This window comes from Dermacentor andersoni, chromosome 2, assembly GCF_023375885.2.
Source record: "Dermacentor andersoni chromosome 2, qqDerAnde1_hic_scaffold, whole genome shotgun sequence".
In the NCBI taxonomy this organism is placed as follows: domain Eukaryota; kingdom Metazoa; phylum Arthropoda; class Arachnida; order Ixodida; family Ixodidae; genus Dermacentor; species Dermacentor andersoni.
The window spans coordinates 30,146,405-30,173,290 of record NC_092815.1 but is presented as its reverse complement, the minus strand read 5'-3'; the positions used below and the strand labels follow the sequence as shown (position 1 = coordinate 30,173,290).

Genomic DNA, 26,886 nt, shown 5'->3' with positions numbered 1-26,886 from the left:
TACAAACTCAGTGTACTGTAGTAATGGCGACATCAATGAAAAAGTTAGGAAAAATCAGGCTGGGGAACACGCAATTGGCAACTACGGCAGCGATTCTAGGAACACTAGAGGAGAGATGGCAGAATTCGCGGAAAGAAATAGACTCCGAATAATGAATACCTTATTTAGGAAGCGCAGTAACAGGAAGTGGATTTGGAAAAGCTTTAGGGCAGCAAGATCAAGATAGCGTAGAGGTAATGAAGGAAACCATAGCTAAGCTGATTTCAGAAGCAGCAATTGAAGTGGGAGGTAAGGCACTAAGGCAATCAGTAGATAAGCTCTCCCAAGTAACAGAGGACTTAATAAATGAACGACAAAGCATAAAAGTGTCTAACTCAGGAGATCAGATAGAACCCGTTGAACAACCAACGATTATCAACAAGAAAAAAGTAAGTGATATTCGAAATTATAACATGGGAAAGATTCAGAAAATAGTAAAATACGACCGCAGCATGAAATCAGTGTGAAGAAAACTCGGCATAGGACAAACCAAGGTGTATGCATTGAAAGATAAGCAAAGTATTATCATCAGCAATCTCGAAGATATAGCAAAAGCAGCGGAAGAATTCTATACTGACCTGTACAGTACCCAGAGCAGTCAGGATACGTCAATTAGAAACAGTAATGAACAGGATACAGAAACTCCTCCTTTAACTAACGATGAGGTCAGAAGGGTATTGCAAGACATGAAAAGAGGAAGAGCGGCAGGAGAAGATAGAATAATAGTCGAATTAATCCATGATGGAGGAGACATAATGCTTGGAAAACTGGCTGTTCTTTATATGAAGTGTCTATCGACTACAAGGGTCCCAGAAAACTGGAATGCAAACATTATACTAATCCACGAAAAGGGAGACGTTTATAGGGCTGTTTCACATGGGGCGATTTTCAGTCAGCGACACAGCGAATTCCGTCGCTCAGCGACCGCCGCGACGTCGTGGGCTCTCGGCGACTGGATTCCAACAAGTTGGTCGCGCCGTCGCTCAGTGGCAGCGATCGGCGCTATGTGGGAGAGGCAATGTATGTGACGAAACAAAGCGCCGTCAAAATAGGCGCTTTCCTGTTTTACCGCGCTTTGGTAGCTCCGTGGAGCAATGTCGCGGGCCAGTTTTAGCTATGTTTAGGGCGTACCCACCACCGTTTGCGGCATAGGAGCTTCATAAACATTTTGCTTTTCTTCCGCTTACACAATCCGTTTGAAAGGAGAAGCTGCGCGCTATCCACATCGGAAGAAGGACGCCGCTTCAACATAAGGCAGGTACCCACTTGATCGCCACCATCGTCAACCTCTTCATCGCTACAAATTGCGCCAGCTGCTTATACATGCACACTCAATAGTAACTTGCTCTTCTGCAAAAGCAAATACTCATCCAGGAAAAAAAGTTGTGGCTTCCATAGTAACAACGAAACTAGAGTGTACTAAACGGAACCACCCCACCGACGCCGCACAAGCCGCACGCTCATACTTGCGGTGTTGTGCAGCGCCTCACTAACCGTATCTGCAAGCTGTCGTAAAGTCTCAACGCTTTTAAACGTTAAACAAGGGTGTTCCTATTCCATTATCGAATAAAAAAGAGGAAAATTAGAATATTAGACTAGTTCCCATGTTGTTTTTATTTAACGATACAGGCATGGGTACTTTGTGAACAGGATGCAACCTTGCGTGTCGCTGCGACGGAAATCGCGCTGCCGCAAAGGCATGTGAAAGCTGTCAGCGAAAATTGTTCTACGACGTGCGCGGCAGAACGATTTCTTTCACCCCAATCGCGCCATGTGAAACAGCCTATAATATTAAAAAAATTATAGGCCCATTAGCTTACTTCTGGTATTATATAAAATATTCATCAAGATAATTTTTCATAGAAGGGAAACACTTCAGTCAACCATGAGAACAGGCTGGCTTCAGGAAGGAATACTCTACAATGGATCACATCCATGTCATCAATAAGGCAACTGAGAAATCTGTGGAGTACTATCGACCTCTCTGAATAATTTTCATAAATTCTACCAGTCATAGAGGCATCGCGTAATCAAGGAGTACAGGAGGCACACGTGAATATCTTGGGAAATATCTACAAAGATTCCACAGCTACCTTGATTCTCCACAAGAAAAGTAGAAAGTTACCTATCAAGAAAGGGGTCAGGCAAGGAGACACAATCTCTCCAATGCTATTCACGGCATGTTGAGAAGAAATATTCAAGCTATTAAACTGGGAAGGCTTAGGAGTGAGAATCAACGGTGCATATCTCAGCAACCTTCGGTTTGCAGATGACATTGGCCTGTTCAGCAGCCATAGGGACGAATTCCAACGATTGATTGAGGACCTTAACAAAGAAAGTTTAATAGTGGGGTTGAAACTTAATATGCAAAAGACAAAGATAATGTTCAAATAGCCTGGCAAGGGAAGAAGAATTCATGATCGCCAGTCAGCCTCGATAGAGTCTGTGAAGGTGTACGTTTATCTAGATCAATCACTCAGAGGCGACCCTGATCATGAGAAGAAAATTTACAGAAGAATAAAAATGAGTTGTAGTGCATACGGCAGGCATTATCAAATTCTGACCGGGAACTTATCACTGTCGTTGAAAAGAACAGTATACATTCATTACATTCTACATAGCCTAAAGTGTGGGGCAGAAGTTTGGAGGTTGACAAAAAAGCTCGATAACAAGTTAAACAACCACGCAAAGAGCGATGGAATGAAAACTGTTAGGCGTAACGTTAAGAGACAGGAAGAGAACGGTGTGGATCAGAGAGCAAACTGGTATATTCGATATTCTAGATGACATTAGGAGAAAGAAGAGGAGCTGGGCAGGCAATGTAATGCGTAGGTCAGATAACCGGTGGACCACTAGAGTTAGGTGATGGGTGGCTAGGGAACGGAAGCGCAGTCGAGGACGGCAGAAAATTAGGTGGGGCAATGAAATTAGGGAATTTGCGGACGCTATTTGGAATCGGTTGGCGCAGGACAGGGGTAATTGGAGATCGCTGGGAGAGGCTTTCGTCCTGCAGTGGACATAGAAATAGGCTTATGATGATGATGATGATGATGATGATGATGATGATGATGATGATGATGGTGGTGGTGGTGGTGGTGGTGGTGGTGGTGGTGGTGGTGGTGGTGGTGGTGGTGGTGGTTAGCATGGTAGCCTTCTTGGCTAACGAAAGAAACTGAAGACGTTACGAACGTTTGTGTATGGTGGAAGGCCAATATTGACAACCGAAGAGAAGAAATTGCAGGAATAGCAAGTCTGGTAAGGCGCGGAAATGGATCCTCCAGGAGTACTCGGTTTGTCAATAGAAACAGGCCACACGACAAAATATCGGAAATATTTGCGAGGGCATCTCTTAAGTAAAGGATGAATGCGGCTATTTCGCAATGCCGTCTCGTAAGCGAATAACTGTGCCACACTGTTTCAATCGCCTCTTTCGACGATGCACTCGTAAACGTGCTTGGCTTTCCCATGGCCCAAGAACGCTATGTCGTGGCGGTCTTTATTTTAACGTTACATTGCACGACGCAGCGGTGAGAACAGAAAAGGTTACGAAAGTCGAAAGCGTGCAAAAGGGGTCTCCGTGCGAACTGTCTGACAAGTGCGATGCGGGAATTTGAAAACGCCGATTGCTTCAAATTCGTTGGCTTGCCCACTGAAAGTAAAGAACAAATGCGAGCTGTTCGCATTCGCAGATGGCGAAAGGCTTGTTTTTGCAGCTCGAGACAAACCTGCAGCCGCGTTCATGCAGGCCGCGCACCACCACTTCCGACTTCCGAAATCGCAGTTGAGCACTTCTATCAAAATAATAAAATTAAAATAAAAGAAAGATTGAAAGAAAGAAAAAAACCAAGGAAACGAACGGAGATACACTCCATAAACATTGCCTACGAGACGTGCGCAGTGCTCATTGCGGACATTCGCTCTCCGAGAGAAAAGCACCGCTCGGATATCGAGTTCCTCAACGACTCGGGCACTAACGCACACGCGCAAGCCTATCGCATGCTTGGTCGGACGGGTATACAAACAGCCTCTTGTATACAGACTCTTCTGAGATCGCCAGAACGTGTTGTGCCTCCTTTGCCATGAAATATGGCAGCTGAAAGCTACCGACGACCAGCCGCCCCTCCTCTGAGACTCGGCACAAGATCCCCTCGCACTCGCAGACCTACCCTCGCTAACGTGCTACCGCTTACGTTGTTTTCTTTTTCCATGTATTTTTTCGCACGTGAGTCTGAGAAATGTTCCAAGAAACTACTGCGACGAGCACGCCGAAGAAAGAGAAACACTTACGAGTGGAGAAAAATGCGTATACAGTGGAGGCAAGAGGATGCGGGGTCCGTTGGTTTTTCCACGCTCTCACGCAAAGGACGTCAGGGAAGGACATTAAAAAATCTTTAGACAAGAAACATCTCGTTTTCCGAGTATGAAAAGCAGCCGCTGCAAAACAACGCCGAAACTGAAAAGGCAGAAGAAAAAGGAAATTTATGTTAGGCGCGTCAGAGAGTGCTGGAAAGCGGTGGTAAGAGACGAGAAGAAATTTGCTGGAACTCCTGCTTTCACGGCGTTCCAATTCGTCAACGACGCAAGAAAGACCAGCATATGGCGGAATGCGCAGCGGGTAGAGTACGCTAAGAAAAATAGAGAAAAAAAAGGCATTTGGCTAAAGTACTGCTAGAGGCGTGCAAAGAGCATGAAACTGCCTGCGAACAGGAATAAGTGGAAAGCAAGTAAACTAAAAGGCAGAACAGCAAATACCGTTTCGTTTCTGCCATTTTTTTTCGCTTTCAGTGCTAGCCGTTCCGTTCCAGACGGAGCACATTAACTCACGCTACATGAAGCGCCCACACACACTCGGCCGCGCGCAACAGCCTTCAGTTGTGTATATTTTGCGCGTTTGAAAGTTTTTGATTAGTGAGTAAGTGAATGTGTCAGTGAGTGAGTTTGAGTGAGTGAGGGAGTGTGAGTGAGTGAGTTTGAGTGAGTGAGGGAGTGTGAGTGAGTGCATGAATGAGTGAGTGATTGTGAGTGAATGAGTGAGTGAGAGAATGAGTGAGTGAATGTGAGTGAGTGATCGACTGAGCGAATGAGTCAGTGCGAGTGAGTGAATGAGTGATTGAATGTGTGTGAGTGAGTGAATGAGTGAATGTGAAAGAATTACTGAATGAGTGACTGAGTGAATTAGTGAGTGAACGAGTGAGTGTGAGTGAGTAAGTAAATAAAAGAGTGAGTGAGTGAGCGAGTGAGCGAGTCGTTATGCACATATTATCCTTACTGAGAGTACGGTTTCGATATTGTGTTGTCCCGCGTATTATGGCGCGCGGGGAGCTTAAGCGAGTCGTAGTTGTCTACATGTATGTTTAGTGATGCTGGATAGGCCATGTAATAGGTAGGGCAGACAACCTGTGGACTATTAGAGTTGCCGAATGGGTAACTCTAATGGAGGAAGCGTCGTCGAGGGCGGCAGAAAATTAGGTGGGGTGACGAAATTAGGATAGTTGCAGGTCCAAGTTTAAATCGGCTAGTGCAAGACAGGAGCTACTGAAAATCGTGGGGAAAGACCTTCGTCCTGCAGTGGACATACTAATAGGATGATGATGATCGTGATGATGATGATGATGACGACGACGACGACGGTGACGATGATCATGTTGGTACTTAATAAGCTTTTCTCATAATTATCCCTCAAGAGAAAAGTGTATAACAGCTGTGTCTTACCAGTACTCACGTACGGGGCAGAAACCTGGAGGCTTACGAAAAGGGTTCTACTTAAATTGAGGACGATGCAACGAGCTATGGAAAGAAGAATGATAGGTGTAACGTTAAGGGATAAGAAAAGAGCAGATTGGGTGAGGGAACAAACGCGAGTTAATGACATCTTAGTTGAAATCAAGAAAAAGAAATGGGCATGGGCAGGGCATGTAATGAGGAGGGAAGATAACCGATGGTCATTAAGGGTTACGGACTGGATTCCAAGGGAAGGGAAGCGTAGGAGGGGGTGGCAGAAAGTTAGGTGGGCGGATGAGATTAAGAAGTTTGCAGGGACAACATGGCCACAATTAGTACATGACCGGGGTAGTTGGAGCAGTATGGGAGAGGCCTTTGCCCTGCAGTGGGCGTAACCAGGCTGATGATGATGATGATGAAGCTTTTCTGATGAATCGCAGCAGCGGCCGACACGCCTGCATCCTTACATAGCAGAATTATCACTGGTGCATGTCCCGCTTGAGCATGCTCAGAGAAGGTGGTGAACGCTGACCTGCATGAGATACGATTGACACAGCAAACACCGTGACTGGCCGTTTATGTGAGGTCGCGCTACCTGTTGCTTCTAAACGGGCACGAAGGCGACAACACGGCATACTTTTACGCTGTTGATTCTTAAGACGCACGGCATGCAAGGAGTGGGGAAAGTAAATATTCTGAAAGCATATCGTGGTAGAGTTTGTTCATGTGCCTGCGATGAATGCGCGTATGAGCTGCGTCTTCACTTCACAGTGACTAGCTTGTCTCGCTTTTCAATCGGTGCTGCGATGGTGTGCTTCCACACATGTGTGCCCGAAGGCGGCAGCGACTTTAACTTACTTAGCTTTTTTGTTTTTTTTCTTTATTTTCTTTTTCTTTTCCTTTTTTTCTCTCTTGGTAAAAGATCGACGTCGGTATTTTGTACTCTGTTCAGTGTCAAAGTGCCAGGATGCGCCTTTGCTTGGTTCACCGATGGCGGCAATCTCATCCGTGAAGAAACATATATAAGTATATAGAAGAATCAGAAAGAGAGACAAAAAAGGGAGTTCGAAATTAGTTTTTCCCCGAAAGGAGAAATAAGGGTATCGTCTTCGTTCGTTTCTTCGTTCGTCTTGACGACGTCGATGCTTGCGTCGCCTCTGACGTGCGAACAGCTACACAGTAGCAGAGGACGACGCACGAGGAAGAACTACGAAAAGCAAAGAAACGTAGGAAAGCACAACAACCAAAAAAGAAGAAAAGAACAAAAGAAAACGCGAGCGTGGCGACGACCCAGAAGACGTTAAGCGTCGTTGTCGCCGCGTTTCGTCATTTTGAAATGTACCAAACCTTGCCTTTCTTTATTTCTTCTATCCATTCTATCTGAAAATCCAGTACGGCGCTTCAACTTCGCTGAGAAAGAAATTACCAGCGTGTGTCAGATGCAGAAAAGGCGCTTCTCGTATAGCGTCTTTGGGCGCAGCGCTATTGCGCTCTGGGCGCCGACGTCGTTTTTCTTTTTCTTTTTTTTATGTGTGTGTTTTCGTCTGCTTTCTGTATGCACTCTTACTGCCTTTACTTTAATTTGCCTCTCGCCACAGGCACTGAAGAGATGCTCTTGGCTCTCGTCTGCCCTGGCAAACTGTTTCATTTCGCGACGAGTGGTTTCGACAGTCCGTAGAACGGCACTGGCGTGATAAAAGAAGAGCGCCGCGTTTTTGATAGAACCACGCGTAGCCCAAGGGCTGCCGCGAGCGACATTTAGAAAACGAGAGGGTATGAGTGAGTGGAGACGTGTGCGGATGACTTATGAAGGCCCGTCACCTCACTTCAGCTCAAGAAAAAAAAAGGTAAAAAAAAAGCAGTCGTCAGACACACAGATTTCTGAATGCATTAGTAAAGAGGAGGTTCTTCGGAACAATTTATTCTTTATTTTACATAACTTGCTGTGCTCGTTTCCGGGAATGTTACAATTATTTTTGCTACTCACACGTGCCCTCCACTTAACGGTTAGTTAAAGAGATACCGAGATTTCTACCATGGTTTGTAGCTTCAGGCCGATAGAGCACATCTTGCGGGTTACAACAGGAAGTCGTGATGAGGTATCGACGCTGGACCACTCGTTGAACGCGATACGTTGTTGAAGGGAACACGCGGCCTCGGATCACGAGCGAATTTTCAGTCTTCTATCTGAGTGCGAAGAACGATTGTGCGAAATTTAATGTTTTTGTGTGGCATGTTCAGGGCCTACGCAGAGAACACACCCGTTCAAAGGCGACGCGTGCTTCAAAGAGACTGGTTAGAACCTGACCTGCACGAAAAGTTTACTTGAAGCTATGCGTCGATTATATGTCATGATATTATTCAGTACCACCTTCGATCAAGTGCTGCAAACTCCTAATACGTAAGCAGTTTAAATTACCCAAAAGTATCAGACATGATATTCAACAAAGCCGCGCGAACCCTCGTATATTGAAATTGTAGTACACCTGGTTTCGGCACATTAGAGCTGTGATGTCTGATTCTAGGTTTCTATCAAAATGTATCATTATCTACACGCAAAAGTTTCCTAAAAAATTGCTAATGGGAACCCTGGCGCTTTGATCGTTAAATTACCATGGGAAAAATATAGTACACTGACTTGCTTGGCCTTCGTTCTTTTCACCGTATTTCTAATGCTGAATTCTTCTAAACTTCTACGAAACTAAGGTATGATGAACAGGCCAAGCTAATAAGTATCTGCACACGTGCGTAACCATTGCTAATTCTTGTATCTGTTATGGGGTTTTTGCTAAGTAACAACGCTTAGGAACGGGACTACGGCGACGACAGACACTGCGGTTGACTAGCAACCGTAGTGTTTATTCGTGCAGTGAAAGACTACATGGGTGCGATCTTGTACGCGTTCCAAACTCGAACGGAGGCGGTCCGTTCTTTCCGTCGCGAAATTGGCGGTCCTTTCCGTTGCGTTCGTCCGATAGCAGACAACACGGAATGATTGACAGCAGATATCACTTCACAATTGACGTCATGGCGTTCGTCACCGTTCAAACTGACCAACCGTGTGCGGCTCGGTGGAACGGACCGCCTCCGTTCTATTTTGGAACGCGTACAAGATCGCACCCCATATGTGCGGTCATGAGCAAGTGCACGGGACCATGGCACTTGACACGTTTATGATTCGCGATCAAGATATGTAAACGTTCCCGAGCAGAGATACAGACGGCTCACTGACGCATGTGTCAGCATACTTGTGGATAGCAAATGCTTTAGAAAATCTCGCGTGTTCTCTGTTCTTGATATCGTTTTCAAAATAATGTATTTGTAGAAGTTTGAAAGGCGTTTACACGCGCACGCGGGAATAGAGAAGTGGCTACAAGGCGCACCATTAGTCATATGGATGCATTGTAACGCATTGTCGATAGGACGTATATGTTATGCAACGTAACGATATTGTCGTGGCACCAGAGAAAACCAACAGCTTTAATTAGTAAGATACACGACACGAAGATGTTAACCTAGATGTAGATTCTTGGATTTAGCGGCGCAAGAACCGTAGGGATATCCTGGACATCGACGAATACAGCCATGTTATCGAATTCGCCATCTTGTCGGCTCTGATTGGCCCGGAGGGCTGCTACGGCCGCTCTTATTGGCTTAAAATTCTTCCATTACAGAATTTGACAATATTATGGAATGAGCCTATGTGAATAACATCCACGGTCTACAACTGACGCACGACTTACGTCCTCTTCTTGTTCCTTTGCAAGCTCGCCTAAAAACACCAAATGGCAATATATTTTGTTTAAGAGGGTCAGCTTGAAAAGTCGCAAAGCCGTTTGAAGCCAGAAGGACTGAGTTTAGGCCAAATCCACATACCGTCCATCACTCCATGGAGGAAGGAATGTATTAGGAGAGAACATCACGTAACCCGATTTAAGCTAAAACGTAGCGGCCCTATACACGTAATCTTTTCATCATAAAGCGCGGTAGATTTGAGTGCTCCCACTTGCTGGCAGTGCTGCGGCAGGGAGCCGAACAAATGCGCATTGATTACGAGCTTCCCGGAACCAGTTCTGGTCAACACTCTGAGTCTCAAAGGTCAAGTGTTGGGCCGATGCTGCAAGCGAAAAAGCGAAGGGCATTGCTCCGCGTGGAGTTCGCTTGATGAAGCAGGTTGCGCGACGTATATGCTCTCCCCTAGTTTGTTTCCTTCCTCCAGGCATCGTTCCCATGCCGGCCGTGCCTGCAGCGCTCGCAGACGCCAGTGCCGCAGTTTCCTCTCTAGGAAACTCCATGACCTGCACGACGCGAATACCACCGACAACTCTGGCATAGAAGCGCGGGAAACATGCCCCGTTCGGTGGGCTCACCTTGCACAGTCGATGGCATGTACCCAGTTGTTGCACTCGGCCTCAGTTTCGGCTTTCAGCTCGTATTGCCTGGCACCTTCCTTGCGGTAGCTGATTGTGAAACCGTACTGCAGACAGAGAAAGAGAAGAGAGAAGCGCACTCTGGTTAATAAGAAGTTGCAACTTTTGTAACGAAAAAGCACGCAGATGGGAACTTCACGTCGCGTTATTTGTGTAGCTATTTGAGGGCAACTTAATAGAAACGATTACAGCGAACCTGTTTGCGTTTTAAGATCTCCGTTATTCTGTACATATTCTTGTCGAACTACGTGCGTTTTGCTACTTTTCATTGAATCGCGGCTCATGCTTTCTCCCGCATCCCCCGCCCTTTTTTTTGTGTGCACAACGGATAAATCGCGCGTCATTGCCACCTGCTCTAAATAATATAGTGTTTGGCTTTGTTTACGAGCGTAACAGGGTATTTTGTCCACCGTAAATACATTTACATGGTCGAAATTGCTTTACAGCGCTATACCCTAGGCCGTTCAGTTTTCGTATGTTAAACATACTACTAAATGTTTTCCTATGTGCATTGTTGTTGCGACCTAAATAGGGTACGCAGACGTGACAGGAAACGCACGCCAAAACAATATGGCGACGCGCGCCAAACAATGCGAAGCCTTTTTCTGTTCTGTTCGGGAGGGCTCGTTCAGCCGAGAAAACCAAAGGACAGCGTCGGAAAATCCCGCTGCTTTTCTGTGGCAATTTAGCGAGACACACCTGCTTTGGAAAAGTCAAAGCAAAATCAGGATTTGCGCTTGGCGTTAACTATAAGTATGTTGCGCAAAGCACAAACACAGACATCCTAAAAACGTGTCCCCGTCGTTAAACAAAGACTTAGGGGGAAGCAAGATTCACAATCGAAACGTCACGTGCTCAAGGGTCGCGGGCTTTCTTTGCTGCGGCACTCCGTGCGTCCTTTTGGGTAGCCGTCAGACCGTGTTTAAGCGGAAGCTCAATAAGGACCACTCGGTTTCCGCGGCGTCAGTTTGGACACTCCGGGAGTGAAATTTCCCCACCGAATCTGCTACGAAGCACTTTCGCTCCGCTTTTTATTCATTTTCTCTTTTTGCGTGTTGCAGGCGCACAGGCTGATCTGGGAGCCCCCTGCTGAACTTCCGCCCTTGTTTCCTGGCGCCATGCTCTCGTATCTTCTTCGTTTCCCCACAGCTTCAAGTGGCCTCACTGCTGCCGGGGAGCCAGCGTGTATGCGAAGCTGGGGCACCTAATTCTTCCGGCAGAGCCACGGACATTTCCGGCCTTCGGGTTGTTCTGTTCCTGGCCGACGTCTTCGTAAAGCCGCTTCCGGTAACCGCGGTCGCGACCTGCGCTACCGCCAACCTCGTTATGCTCCTGCCACCCGTTATTCTTCGACCAAAATCTTGGCCAAGAGTCGCACAGAAGTGGTCCGCCTGATGTTGCCGGTGCCACCGCTCGGCGAACATGTACGAAGGAAACACGAAAGAGAACTAAGCGACAGAAGTTCCAAGATATGCGTCCCTTTCGCCTTGATGGGCGCGCAAAGTGTACGGTCATCCAGTGCGTTCAGCCGGGCGCACTGACCACGGTCGTTAGGGCAGGAGACGCTAATGTGACGCGCTAGCGACCCGTTAACGTCTATAGGCTGAGCACGTTCGTGGCTCCCTTACGTGTTGCTTATTCTCGCGCGCCGAGAAAACGGTCCTTTCTTCTCGGACACCCTCTCGGGTCGACGCGCAAATCTCATTCGCAAATAGTGCACCCTACATTGGGTGCCGAGAATATTCTCGAGCTCTTCGGAACAATAGTTTTATTTATTCGTGCACGCTAAAGGCCCATTCGGGTATTATACCGTAGGGGAAGGGCGGGGGGATTGAGTTACAATAATAAACATCCAAAAACGCATGAGTAAAATAGACTGGCATAAATGCGTCAGGACAAATACATACGCGACAAATACTGAGCACGAAAACATTAACTCATTTAGGAAAAGCATCAACTCCCTCACAAAAGCTAATTGATCAGGGATAGATACCATGTCATCAAGTAGCCTATTCCAATGATATATTGCCCAAAGTAGTCGTGAATCACACACTGTGCAGGGGGGGGGGGGGGGGCTATAACGTAAACTTGTTTTATTCGTGCTTTATTCCAATCTTCTGACGTCAAGGTTACGTAACCACCGACGCACGCACGGATGTTGATTCACAAGGTTGCTTCCCAAGGCTTCACTTACCACGAGACTCGGTATTAGGCGCTACTCTGTTTTCATTATACACGAACGATTTACCGCACGCACTTTTGTCAAAAGCCTTGATGTATGCTGACGACACCGTACTCGTTTACTCGGGCGACTCACTATTGTCACTGCAAGACATTATGTCTGGCGAGCAGCTAAAAGTAGGCAAATGGTTTTCAGAAAGTAGGCTAGTCCTAAATACTGATAAAGCTAAGTTTATCATTTTCCTCCAACAGGAAAATACTAGATTGCAGTGCATTTAATTTAGCTCTAGCGAACCGAACGCTGGATCGTGTTGATAAATTTGAATATTTAGGGGTTACTTTAGACTTCCACTTGCATTGGAGAGAACAAAGTAATGTTGTCTGTAGAAAACTCGCTTTCAGCCGTTAAAGCCTGGACCGTGCCCGGCAATATTTTCCTCGTGCTTTGTTTCGTTGCACATATTTTCCTTTGTTTCATACCCACATACGTTATTGTTGTGAAGCATGGGACCTAACATCTAAAACTTGCTTAACACCTATACTGTAGTTGCAAAAAGCGCGCATTAGGAATAATATTTTCCTCTGCTGATCACTCTATTAACATTCTGTTTACTGTCCTTCGTGTCCTTTCTTTTACGGTTTTAGGAAATTATAATATCACTTTTGTAGTCCCCAAAATACTCAACACCAACTTTCCTTTATCGAACACCATATTTAACTACCCTCGTGCAAACACCAGGCAAGCCACTAACCTTAACTTAAACATTCCTCGTTGCAGCAATGTCTACGGTGAACGATTATTAGAATTCTTTGGCGCTGTAACTTGGAAATAAATTCTTTGGCGCTGTCTGTGGAAATAAAAGTAACCAGAAAATTTGACCTTACATATATACGCTTCTTCTTGTTTCGTCAAACGTAATAACTTTTCCTTTACAAATCAATACTTGTTCATTTAAATAATGTTCTTACTCATTGAGCAAATAAGTACTTGGTTTACCTGTATGTTTCTTCCCGTATTGGAACAAGCCACTTATGATATTGGTCCAACAATTTTTGTACGGATTCCTCGAAATGTATAAATAAAGCTCATCTTTAATTAATTAATTGATTGATTGATTGAACAACCAAATCAAATCTTCTGGTCGTTTTAGGAGGTAACCTTTGTTTGGGTTCATAGCAAATAGCGTTGACTACTGTCACAGGTCTTCTTTATCTAATCGGCTGACGTGAGGCTAGGAAAATATACAAAAGAGGAGTGGGTTCGGTGGCGCCGTGCTAGCGCACTGACAGTGGATAATCGGGTCAGGATTGGCGCCGGCATCTCTGATTGATCCTCTTCCCCTCGCCTAGCTTGCGGTGGCTCGTCAGTGATTGCAGAGGGGTGCAACTGTCGTTAAATTTACCGCCAGCATGGATGCCCAGTCAATGAGCGATGCTGTATAGGGGCCGAAAGGGCTCGGCAACGTTATACAGCCGGAAAGTTGCCTGCAGTCCAGATCGTATACACTCTCGAGCGCGGTAGTTTTGCTGTCAACCGCCTTGGACCGCTGAAACCAGGTTGTTTTCTTATCGGTTTCTCTCGAACGAGGAAAGTTTGGATCACCTGAAACGAACATGGAATTCAACGTCGATGGAACTAGCTGGTATTTGTGCGGCGCAAGTTTACATGAACGTGCATCAAAGCTGCTTAGGAAAGTAGGCGCTCATTATCTTCGTCACGGCAACGAAGTGCAAAGCTTACAGAATCCGTTTGCTGGGCTCCAGGACTTTGCGCTTAGTTACCAACTACGACGAGCAACTTACCGGAATTAAGCGAATAATGATGACGTTACATGAAGTTGTAAAAAGCTTATGCCACTCTTCTGTACGTTCCATTGCACTTGTTCGCAGTGAACAGTGCATCACAGTGTTCACAATGTGATGCAATTCCCGCTGCTAGCGCTAAGATGCTGCCACCACGCACTGAACGCAAGCGAACAAATAAAAATAACACAAAGAAAAATTGATTTCGGCCTCGTCGATGCTTCTGGAGACCATGGACCCTATAACATAAAAAGACCTTAATCTGCTTTATTCCAATCTCCTGACGTCAAATTTACGTAACCACCGACGCAGGCATTCGGGCCTTATAACGTACTATTCCAAAACTGTTCTTATCCCAATCTTCTGACGTCAATCTTCTATTCTTTTCAAAACGGGTAGTCTCCAGCTATCCAGAAAGAAATTAAGTTTTGTCCGGCATATTAATACATATTTAACGTGAACATGTCACTATGACGTGGTAAGTTTTCGCGATGTTGTGACGTCGCGTGACAGACAGGCGAAGTGGACGCGGCTCGAAAAATTTTGACCAGTAATAGAGGGCTAATGGCGAAAATGGTTCGGTCGACTCGTGCATAATCAATGTGCACATATCATATCAGATGGTGCGTTTTCGCGGTTTTTTTCTGACGCCTCGTACAGACAGGCGAAATGGGGGTGGCAGGAAAATTTTTTGGCCAACCGGGGAGAGCTGATTTCAGAATTGGAATAGCTTTACGTTATAGCGCCTCATATATGAAAAATCATAGCTGGATTATGCACCTTATATTTTGTGAATTTCCCGTTTAGATTTTACACTCGACTGAATAGGTGAGACCCGTCTGTCGTGTTATTCATGTGGGATTACCTATAGGTGACAATTGTTTTGCAACGGATACCTTACCTTAAGCTCTAATTGTTTGTACTTTCATCAGCAAATATCACAGAAGTGTCATACCTCGCTATTGTACGCTCTATTGGCACAAGGTTGGAATTCCACCTGAGTTCTCGGTCGAGAATAATAATTAAATTTGCTAAAGCTCATCGAAAAGCCCCGTTGATACTCTAGTTTTTGACTGGTGCAGGTACTCTTCTTGCCTTCCATTGCTCAAGCAGAGATACAAAGAGACATTACGTTCCTTTCACACGCCAAATGTTCCGCTATTTCCGTATATGGTCAGGCCTTGCTTTGATTTCGCCATTCTGTTGCTTATTTGCGGTCGGCGTATCGTTAAGTTAACCAGCTAATGTCATGCCCCCGAAAAGCTTCACTGGGAGTGCGTGGGGAGCATTCTTGACGTTTTCGGTTTTCGATGACTGTGGGGTACGCTTAATTCACTATCTAGTACGTCGGTAAGCACTCCGTTTCCATAAACCCGTGTCGATTACATCTCCTTGCAAAAAAAAAAAAAAAAATCACGGTGCACTGCAGTTCGCTGCGACGTCTTAGTCGATTCGGAAGCCGATATTGATATCCACAGTATTCAATGTGTACGTGTACTTGCAATAGACTGCCACTTTTGACAGATGGGATGAATCGCAGTTCCTGTCATGATCCGCCCGTGAGTTGATTTCCATATCTTCGTTCTTGCTTGCTGCCATTGTTTTGACCTTTCTTTCTTTCTTTAGGGTTTGCAGGCTAGCTAGAAAAGTAGACTGTGTATTCAAGATAATAAATGTACGCTTGCGTTGCGTTTGTTGTACCAGAACCTTCGAGGCCGGGGTCGGATTTTGTCGCAGCGTAATGTTTGTTCAAGTGACTTTGGAATGCCTAAGTTAATGCAGACGAATGTGTAAAGAGGTGAGAATAATGCCAGGATAGCCTGACATATGCAAGCAGTTTATTACTTAAAAAAATTCTTTTTTCACTTTTTTAAAAATAAGTTAAGCGTTAACACTCTGGTGGCCTTGGTACTTTTAGCGAGCGGGTACATCCACAAGACTAGTCGCAAAGCAGCTTGCATTCTATCGGATAGAGTTAGCTCTGTTCTGGCACACCCGCCTTCTTTTTGTTTGTTTGAGCGCGTGTACGTGTTTTTTATTGCGATACAACTATATAAACACTCCAGCCGCATTTCCGCTGTAGTCGTCACCGTCGGTCGTCGGCGTGATGTTTCTACAAAGTCCAAGTGCAGTAACATCCTCGCCGCGCCCCGTATGCTTTGTGCAAGTGAAAGCATGCGAGGTTGAGCCAACAGTGGTGGCTCAATCTCACGCACGCGAGGGAGAAGAGTGGGGAGGTAGCGCGCCGTCTTCCATCGCGCGCAAGGCGCCGGAGGGGTGGAGGGGGAGGGCGTTCTACTGCGGCGGCGGCTGCGCATGGTGCGGTCGCGCGCGGCCGCGTTGGCCCTATTTTGAAAGCGATCTGCGAAGGGGACAAGGTGCGCAGAGTGCTGATGACTTCGTGTGTGGTGTGTTCTCGTCGCTTCGTGTTGAAGCGAAGGGCAGCACGAAGGCCAATTCGCTCGCTGCAGCTGCCGCGCTTCTTCACTCCAGTGTTCATACAGCGAGTTCGCGCGATCATTGAGTAAGATCTACTAATGTGTGCTTGTGCACGTGGGACACCATGCGTGTCTGGTTAGTAAGCGAATATTTACAAGTTTATACGAGCGATAAGAATACTATCCCTTACTTCTTATAGTTGTCTACTAATTTGCTATCGCAATCGATGCTTCGCCTTCCCGGGGAAATTGCGAATATTTCGCTCTCTTTCTGTGCTTTTCCTTTCTTCTTTATATTTAATTCACCCCTTACCCCTTTCCCAGTGCACGTAAGCAAACTGGCTTTTGTCTTACCGGTCAACCATTCCGTCCGCGTCTCATTACACTCTATCTCTCTCTTTGTAACTGAGCGCTTTCATTGTGATGTCGCATTGTATACGGCTGTCTCACGCACATGTGTGCCTCCGTCACTGGCAACGACATCGCACGGGAAACAGTCACTTCTAAGTTCAAGCCACTTCTACACGGTCCAAGTGTACAGCCCATTCCCTGGCTTGTTTGTCTGACTTCCGACAGCTAGAACAACCGATGTACAGCCAAGGATGGCAGCTGCCGGTGTGGCAAAGACAACTTCTTTTGTCCAAGCAGCTGAAGGCGGTTGAAGCTCTACCTTCTGGCTGTTGTCATTCTTTCGCCACCACGCACCGAACGTCACTTCTGCTACTTTGTTCAAAACGCATGTATTTGTTTTGTTCGAAAGCAGTATGATGTTATGACACTATTCGCGGCGCCTATTTTCAGTGGTCAGAGAATAAAAAGTTGATCATGCCAAGTTTAAATATTAGCAATGGTTAGAAATATTAGTGCTATGTAATATACTTTTTTTTTTAAGTAGACGTGGGGGCGGGGGAAAAGGCATGCATGCTCATGAGAAGTTTAAGGATGGTTTAAGGTTCGTGTGCAGAATAGCTGTTTGCCAACATATTCGTTACAAAAAAGAAAAGGAGTCCGCGATACAAGACTAAGAACTTAAGTCCGCGTCTCTTCTCACTTTCATGAAATCTCAGCCATACGATCTCAGTGTTATTTCCTGAACCTTGGCTTGAGAAACTCTCTACGTCGACATTTTCTGGACTGGAGTCATCCCGAACTTTTACCTTCCCTCGTTATTTTTTTTAGCTTCCCGGCTAAATTTTAATGCAAGTTGACATTTCCTGCATGCACCTGAAGTGTTTGAATGCTACATTTCACCACAATTGTTTAGAGGCCTTATAAGCCGTTTATCGTCGCACTTGCGTCCTGCAAACATGTTTTTGCATCCCGTACAGTGCGATCTTTAGTCTCTAAGGCTGTTTCAGAGGCCTCCGGACTGGCAAGTAAGGAGCAGCATAGACAGTTCGCTCACGCCGAATCTGTCTACGTTGACTGCGAAGATCTTAGCGTGTGTGCTTCGTTTGTGCATGTGCGTAGAGCACGAGTGCGCGTTTGTGTTTGCTGGAAAACTCGCGTCCTAAAGCTACGCGAAGATTCTCCCCTCTCGAGTGAGCTATCCTTCATGCTTCTAGAAATCGATGCTGGAGATTTTCTCAGGACCGCCAACCTACCCCTTGAAGTGTTACTAGATATCAGTTCCTGCCTTCTTGCTTGAATAAAATGTTGCAGCATCACCTATAAGGGCGCTGACGCGATAACAGGCGAGATAAACTGCTCAGTAGGACTTGCGCTGTTTCGCGCGGCGTCGAGTGGAGTAAAGATCCTCAGATACGTGTGAGTGAAACTTGTGAGCGGACCTCAGTTTCTGTGACATAGATGACTTTTGCTGAGAGTGTCTTTTACCACCTGCACAAATCCATTTACTTCTGCATTGGCAGTGGCGCAGTCTATCACCCTGATAAAGGATAATTGATAATTTATCAATGACACGAAGTTGTGTTTCCCATGGCCAGTTAAAATTTCATCGATTCATGGCCAGTCGCATTGAGGCATCAATTATTTTTACGGCTACGGTAAACAGTGATGACCGCGGTGACGTCAGTGCGTGTGCTCGCAAAGGATGGTCATCCCGCTGTGTCGGTATAAGGTATCATTTCGAAGAAAGCGCGAACTGGACAAAATCGAAAATGGACCACGACGCAAGCGCTCGTGTCGCCCGTTTGTATCCGTCCTCGTTCTCCAGTCTGCTCCTTCACCGTGTCCGAAGTTCCCAACGAACAGATATTGCAGGCTTATGACGTTCATACGTTTAGGTATCTCAGTACCTAAGATACAATTGTCAGGCGTCTTCTACAAGGCCGCTGTTTTTGTTTTACACCTTTAATGGAAGACAAAGTGCATCCTATCGTATACCTAAAGTTTGAGGGGCTCTACATGTGCTGTAGTGCGCGCTTGTTGGTACGGTATCTTGGAGTACACACAGCGATGCATCTGCGTCTTTCGCGCGCCTTCTTGCGACCTCGTCTGTGTGCGCTACAATCGCATTCCAAGTCTGCACGTGCCTACTTTTTACCTAATTGGTTGTAATAGTCATGTTGAGATGTTAAAGTTGTAAGAATGAGAAAGAATATTATTAATAATTTTTAATTTCCTAACTTTCCTTTCCGTTGTGCGTTAATGCAGGACAGAGGGGAAAACAATCTCACTATTTAACTTAACTTGGATGAGCTAGCTTGCCTCACCAAACACTTTGGGGGAAGACGTCATTAAATAAAATCGTAGGTCCTGAACTTCGCTGTGAGTTTATTTTATCTATTATTTGTGTGTGTGTGATAGAAAGAGAGATAAAGCGCTTGTTTCGACCCGTAACAATTTACAGTGTCCTTCTTTGCGATTACCAAGCATCGGTCGTTGCTAGCGGAGGCGCGCTTTAACCACCCCAAAATATCGACTTGTACAGGAAATCAACATAAAAGATCGTCGTTGGGCAAGTAGGTGTTGAGACTACGAAAAGAGGGGGCCACAGCAGAAGAAAAAAGAAGAATAAAAAGACAATGTAGAAGAAGAGAAAGGAAAAAAATGAAATGCAGTAAGAAAGAAGGCAAGAAGGCCGGGGAAACAGCGCGCGGCGTTTCGAAACACACTGAAAGTCCGATAACGACGGAGTCGGAGAACGGGGCAGTCGTATTCTAGGAGGTCTGTTGTTGCCGCTTCCAGTTAATTCCGTTTGTGAGCCTTGATTTCTTTCCTATTTTTTTCTTTATTCCCAAGCGTGTTGCTGGGCCTGGCGTCGCGCATAGTGCTCTGCCTCGTCGTGGTAACAGCTGCGCAGCTCCGGCAAAGAGGCCTCCAGAGGCCACCGGTGCCGACGGGGCCACGCAAGAAGAGCGCCGGTGTAAGCCTCTGTCCAAACTGCGGGAGCGAGCTTTCGCGTGCTGGGCTGCCCCGCTTCTTCGACTGTTGAACGCGAGCGAGGTCCGCGTTGCAGCCGATTATCGTGGCAAACAAACATTGCGCGCGAGAGCGGAGTTCCGGGTCTGCGTGTGCGAAGCGCCTTTGGCAGGAGAAGCAGGAAGAAGTGAGTCCGAAAGTTAAAAGCAATGCAGAGGCAGAAGTCGGTTAGTTGTTTTGTCGTTAGCTCTCGTGTTAAGGTCGGACCAATTCGCCTGCACCGATAACCTTGCCCCTCTAATAGTGTGCCCCTGATCGCGTGCGTAGGGAGTCTGTTGCTAGCACAGCAGTTACCGCACGAAGTCTACAAATTAGATGCTTCAGCTTCCATGTTTAGGCCAGCTGCCTGAAGGCGGACTTTCGTCGAATGTTACTAGGTTAGTACGAACGAAACAGTAACATACTCTGATGAAGTAATACGTGCCATCCGTGAAGTGGAGATTCGTACATGTGATAAAGCTCGACTAAGAAACTAGAAGAAAGCGCCTTGGAAGCCGGCCTTTAGAGCGGGAACAGCCGTCAACCAAGTTGATTTGCAAATTGAAAGCACATTGTCAATGAAATTTTGCACTCACAAGCTCTTTCTCCGTCTTCCTTTGCGTTAGCTTTCTTTCTCCGCGATCTAACAATATTTTGCTCTCTCATAAGTTTGTGTATAGTTGTTATGCCCTTTCCAATTGTAGTTGCCGGCCCGTCCTTTTTTGTTTTCGCTCTTTGTTTCTGTCGTTACGCATTGGCACCAGGCAATAACAGCGATAGTAATACTTCATAATTATATTGCAGTGCCCGACATTAAGGCGACGCGCGTTTGAACTCTTTTGGCATCGCCTAAAAAGAAAAGCTAAAGAGAAACGTGTTGCTGCAAAAGTAGCATGCAGTGGCCCTGTTCTCCGAATTAGTCACCGTGTCACATCAAGGCGACAATAAAGAGTGTCTCCGGATTATGCAGTTTTCCACTTTATGTGCTACTTAGGCAATGATCCCCACTGTGCGAATGCGCTTAACGAGCTATTATCAGGTTTAGCTAAACCACACAAAATGAATGCTCGCATTAACAAAAGGGCAGAAAGAAAAGGATTGTTAGCCCTGCTGAATTAAACTTTGCTATAGAACTTTAAAATTGATTTACCTAGAGAACAGTTATAGAATAAACAATAAAAACTGAACAGTTATATTAAAAAATCCAATCTAAGTGTGAACAGACAGCACAGATAGGTTGAGGAGGAGGAATAAACTTTATTTGTGCACTGCAGATTTGAGACCTAGGCCTCTCTACCTAGCAGATAGGTTGGAATGAAGATATCTTTAACAGGCCAAAATAAATAAACAGATAAACAATAAAGGTCTTGCTGTAAGAATGTTACAAATGTACATGCATCAGACACAATGCAGAAGCACTACATGACTTGGGATAAGCATGAGCAGCCTCCAAGAACGCTCAAATGGTAGAGCTCACCAAAACTTCAATAAACTTAACCCAATCATTAAAGGACAACAGGTCTGTAAAATTTACTCTCATTATCTCTAAGCGTACTGACGCTTAGAGCGAGTTACGACACGAAGCAAGCTTGAGGAAGAAACACTGAAGCAGTCGAGCTGCACCCAACGTCCATGTGACTCCTTCAAGAATAGAAAACGAATCGGTCGCGAAGTCAGACAAGGCTTCGGCTTCAGTTAGAATCGATAAATTTCGTCTTTGTGGCGAGCACATTGAAAGCTCTTTATCGGGGTGCCTTTCTGCGCCCTTTCTTAGCCAAATAAATCTTCCGTGCGAACCGCGGCGAAAAGAACTGATATTTCACAACATCCTCGACCAAATCTAAACGCACTTCAGAAACGTTCAAGGCTGAATAAATAGTGCTTAAGTGCTCTCCCTGCGCGAACTCAAATCCCACTTTCCGTAAAGCACTAGGCAGGTGGAGAGATCGTTCTGGTATAACGCTTTTTTCGTCTTGTTTCTTGTTTTCTTTTTTTTTCAAGATTTGCTGTTTCTGACGAAAAGCGAGCTGTGCTTAAAGAGAGAGGAAACCACACGACTAGATATAGAAAGAAAGTCAGTAAAATGCTGCTCGCTGACAGAACGAATTAACCGATTAAGAAGGGTCCGAGCCAGCACGTTTTCGTGTAGCCATTCCTTGTCCGCGCGCACGCCTGCCTATCGACAACGCTCTGGTGAAAGAATTTGTATTCCGGCCTGCATTCCTTCATTTTGTTCTTGCTTGCTTCCACGAAAGGATAATGAAAGATAGGAAGTGATGACCACAAGGATGACAACGAAGTGATGAATGGGATGACGACGAGAAGAGGTAGTCTCGCGCATTGAGCGACCGCTTAAGAGGCTACTACTGCGCTGCGGCCTAACGAAGTATGATTGTGTTCATCAAGGCGATGTCCTCCGGTTCTGATAACTTCAGGTGGCGTAAGGAAGGTGAGAGAGATCGTTCGATTAGATTAAGTGTTTGAAGATAGGAAGCACGTGTCTGGCAAAGTTGGCCGTTTTAGTGGAGAATGTTGATATTTAGGCGGAAGGTCAATGCTGTAGACTGTCTTTTTTTTTACGCAAGGAGTTCATATGAGGTAAGGCTGACGTCGTGAGCAGAAGGCGTTTATCACTGAGCGAATATAACTGGGGGGGGGGGGGGGGGGGGGCGGGGGCAAATTAAGAAAACTTTGCCTTCTAAGCACTCTCCCTCGGCAGCACGGGCACACCGCAAGGCTCTGTCATTTCCCCAATACTGTTTAATCTGGTTATGCTCGGATTAGCACACGAACTACAAAAACTCGACGGCATTGAACGCACCATATACACCGACGACATTACAATCTGGGCTCCAAAGGGCAGTGACGGCCAAATCGAAACTGCCCTACAAGACGCCATTGACGTCGTAGAAAATTATCTTGAAGGTACGGGACTCCGCTGTTCCCCTGAAAAGTCGGAGCTTCTCCTATACCGCCCCACACTCCGTGGACGTCCCCCACGGGGCTCCACGAATAAACGCCAATACCAGGAAATAGAGCTCAACCTGAGGGATGGCAGACCCATACCCGTGGTCCCTAGCATCCGCGTTCTTGGTATGACCATAGAAGCCAATGGAGGTAACTCTACGGCTATCTCCAAGATCCTTCGACAGACCGTTAATACATCCAGACTGCTGAAACGAGTGACCAACCGACGACGGGGTGTGAAGGAAGAAAGCCCCATCCGCCTTGTCCAATCTTTTATCATCTGTCACATTACTTACGTTGCATCCTTTCTCAACTGGTACAAAGCTCAAAAGACTAATTCTGGACATAATCATCAGAGGAGCCTATAAACAGGCCTTAGGACTACCAAACCACACCAGCACGGAATTTCTACTACAATTAGGTATCCACAACACGCTAGACGAATTAATCGAAGCCCAACGTCGATCTCAACTAGAGCGGCTTACCCTCACGGAAACGGGCCGCAGCAATCTAACCAAGCTTGATATCACCTACCACCGTCAACATGGAGACAAACACCCTATACCACGCGACATTCAGCAATCGATACACGCCGACCCTATTCCGAAAAATATGCACCCAGACCACAACAAAGAACGCAGGAAGGCACGAGCTACCTCCCTCATCAAAGCTTATGCCAACACCGCGGGCGTCACCTTCGTCGACGCAGCTGAGTACCAAGATGGACGGCACTTTGCGGCGGTTACCACAGCAGGTGGCTTGCTCCGACATGCTGCCAGCATCGTTACCCAAAATACCGAGACGGCTGAGGAAGTGGCCATCGCCCTGGCCACTCTTGACCCAGCCTGTCACACCATACTGAGTGATTCTCGCACAGCAATCAACAACTACATCAAGGGTCGTATTTATCAGCAATCACTCCGTATCTTACAACAAGCCCCGCATTCGTCTGAAAATCAAATCGCCCTCGTCTGGATCCCAGCACACGCCGGCGTTGTCCACCCGCACCTCACGAACCTCAACGAGGTGACACACTCCGTAGCACGAGGACTAGTCAACCGTGCCGGAGACGGTGCAGGTGCACCCGCAGGACGCGACCGCCTTACAAGATACAACGAGCTTGTGAAGTCATTTTACCTCGCAAGAAGAACCTTCCCCACCCCTCACCGCAAGTTAAAGAGAGCACAGGCAACCACCCTTCGCCTGTTACAGACGAATACATACCCCTCCCCCACACGCTGTCACACCATATACCCCGACATCTACCCGAGCCAGACGTGCAAGGTCTGTAAAACTGAATCAGCAACACTCCCCCGCATGCTATGGGAGTGCAAACCTCAATACCCAGACCTTAATCCCGTGACCCTCTCGTCGAGATGGCACGCCGCCCTGCGCAGCTCCCATCTCGACGACCAACTCTGGGCGACCCAGCAGGCCTACGAAGCGGCGAAGAGGCAAGACCTCGACGTCCCATCGTGGGAGGCCTAGGCCCAGCCGACTGAACTGCTGGTGCTCATTAAAGTTCACTCTCTCTCTCTAAGCACCGGTTGTGATTGGCCGGCAGCCTCCGATAACATTCTCGTGACACCGATTTGCTGGCGCTTGCTCTGGAAGAAGGGCTATAGCCCATGAAATATTTTTGTGAATACGGACTTGGAGCTACGTAAAAACATACAAACGAGTGCCGCAATAAACCAGTTGGAGTATCATCGATTTATTATTGAATGAGAAAAAAAAAAAAAAAAACACCATACAGGGCGATTAGAGAGGTTACCAATGCGTAGGCCTTTGCCTCGCTAATTGTCATCCTGTCTTTTGCCCTGTCATTGCCTGTCTCCTTGTAGAGACTCTGCAACGTCCAGTACCACTCTATTTAAAGAGCCGCTTGAATCTCCAGCGGGAAAGAAACAGAATGCTGGGCTGGAGTAAGCCGACAATGGCAACACTTTATCGGTACAGCTGGTCGCGGTTTTGTGGCATTTTTCAGAAAACGCGCATAAAGCTTTCGGTACGTGCGCTCGACGCATCAGGCGCGTTTGCATATAGAAAGAACGCAAGACATATCGCCGATAGCGGATGACAGAACCTATTTTTGCTCTGTACGGTCGACAGCAAAGACATACGAAAAGTATCCCGAAGCCACACATGCACCGCTACCACGGTGCGTGTGAAATCGTCTCTGAACTGCGCTTGGCTCGGCTACACGCCTCGCGCGACGCTTGCTATATTTCGGACAAAAGCTTATGTCGTCAGGTCGAAAACATCCGGCCTGTGTATCAACTATGAATGCTCCATTCGCCGAACAGCGCCTTGGTGTTTAAGATATCGCAGAAATCTGACGCTGTATTGTAGATCTTCAAAAGCAAAACAATTGCAAGAACGACGCTACGAATACGGTTTAAGTACAAATTATTTTTAGGCTACGAAAGTGTTGTCTCTTAGCAGTGTGTTGGAAACTCCAAGTCGCACTGCGAAAAGCCGTGTTTACAGAAACAAGTAACAGACGAGATAGAAACAAAGCTGTGGATAAGAGAGGGCTAGGGTAAATCGGAAACAGCAAACACTATAGGAACGTAACTGACTTAAAGTACATCGTACGAGAGCGGAAGGAAAGCTTGTCGGCAGTTCGAAAGCAAGAGAGACGAGCGCTTCGGCGACACGCCCGAGAAGCAGCTCGGGGCCTTTGTAGCCCGAATCGAAAAGACGTGTCCGGGAGGATCTAGACTATAGCCGGAGTTCTGAGGGCTGCTCGTTCCTTCGCAATGCTGTGGAAGACTCGAGTCTTTGATACACCGGCTTTCTTTTTCTTTTTTCTTTACCTTGCGAGAGTTTCGTGACGTGCTTTTAGTCGCTCATTTCTGTGCCCTCAGAAAACCCCGCTCTAAGCTCTCTAAAAGGCATTTGCCACATCAAAAGAGAGAGAAAAGAACGTAACAGGCGCAGTGGCATGAATGTTTCACAAGGCATTTGTTTTCCCGCAAGTACGTAGTGGTACTTCAAGCGGCACTTAAGCTTTAGTAGTCTATGGCGTTTCCGAGCTTAACGCCTACCAGCCCACATAAATCACTGCGTTGTACTTTTTGGATGAAAAGGTGCTGTGCCGGAACAGCGTGTTTTCAACTTCGTCGGACTGTCGGAATGTTCACAGCCTAAATCCTTTCTGTTTGCGACTGTGCACGTTCATGTAGGCGTTCATAACAGGAGATACATGTCCTTGTACAAACTTAGGCACATAAATATAATTCAACCATATCTTGTTTTCTCCCCCGGAAAACAAACTTACAATGTGCTTCATGTTGTTATATGGATGTGACAAAGATGACAGAAAGGAAGCGATGCAGAACTTTAACAAAAGTTGTTGCTGAGCTAATTGGTTCATGACTTAAAAACAAAGGTTACGGAGCTAAGCAGACGAGGAGGAAGTGAACCACAAACGACCGTATGTGTCGTTTGTGTCTCACTTCGTCCTCGCCTGCTTAGCGCCGTAAACTTTGTTTTTAATGCAGAAGTTGTTCACAAAGCTGGGAATTTCGTGCTCCTTCATACAAGTTTCGGCGTTTAAGAAATCGACTCAATAAAATTTTGTAGTGGATGAGCATGGCGGGCCCTCAATAAGAATAGAAATCACATGAGCATAAATAGAGAGACTCGGAACAATTTGTTTCCTTAAGGGGAAGTGCCGAAAAAGAAATTATTTTTAAAAGTATTTTTAGATTTTAATTGCAACATTACGCTTCAACATTCTATCTTCATGCGTAAGAAAATCTAGGCGTTTTTCTAACCAATCGACTGCGTAAAGTGATTATAATCGCAGCATAGACCTGTAGGGTGTTCATTTTCCCCATACATGCTTTGCTGATTAAATCAGAAGTTGTCTTTCCAGGCGGTGAGCTTTCCTGGTCTAACAACAAGCGAGTGCTTGGACTGGCTTGATCGGCACCAGC

At 46.2% G+C, this 26,886-nt stretch overlaps 1 protein-coding gene across 1 annotated transcript in view; it reads right to left on the bottom strand.

Annotated features, from left to right (window-relative positions):
- The window catches only part of LOC126542489 (ras-specific guanine nucleotide-releasing factor 2-like), a 402,122-nt gene that overhangs the window by 99,661 nt on the left and 275,575 nt on the right, over positions 1–26,886 (bottom strand). Inside the window, exon 2 of the mRNA XM_072286375.1 lies at positions 10,131–10,237. Within this exon, the coding sequence (XP_072142476.1) occupies positions 10,131–10,237 (107 nt within the window). The remainder of the gene's footprint in view (positions 1–10,130; positions 10,238–26,886) is intronic.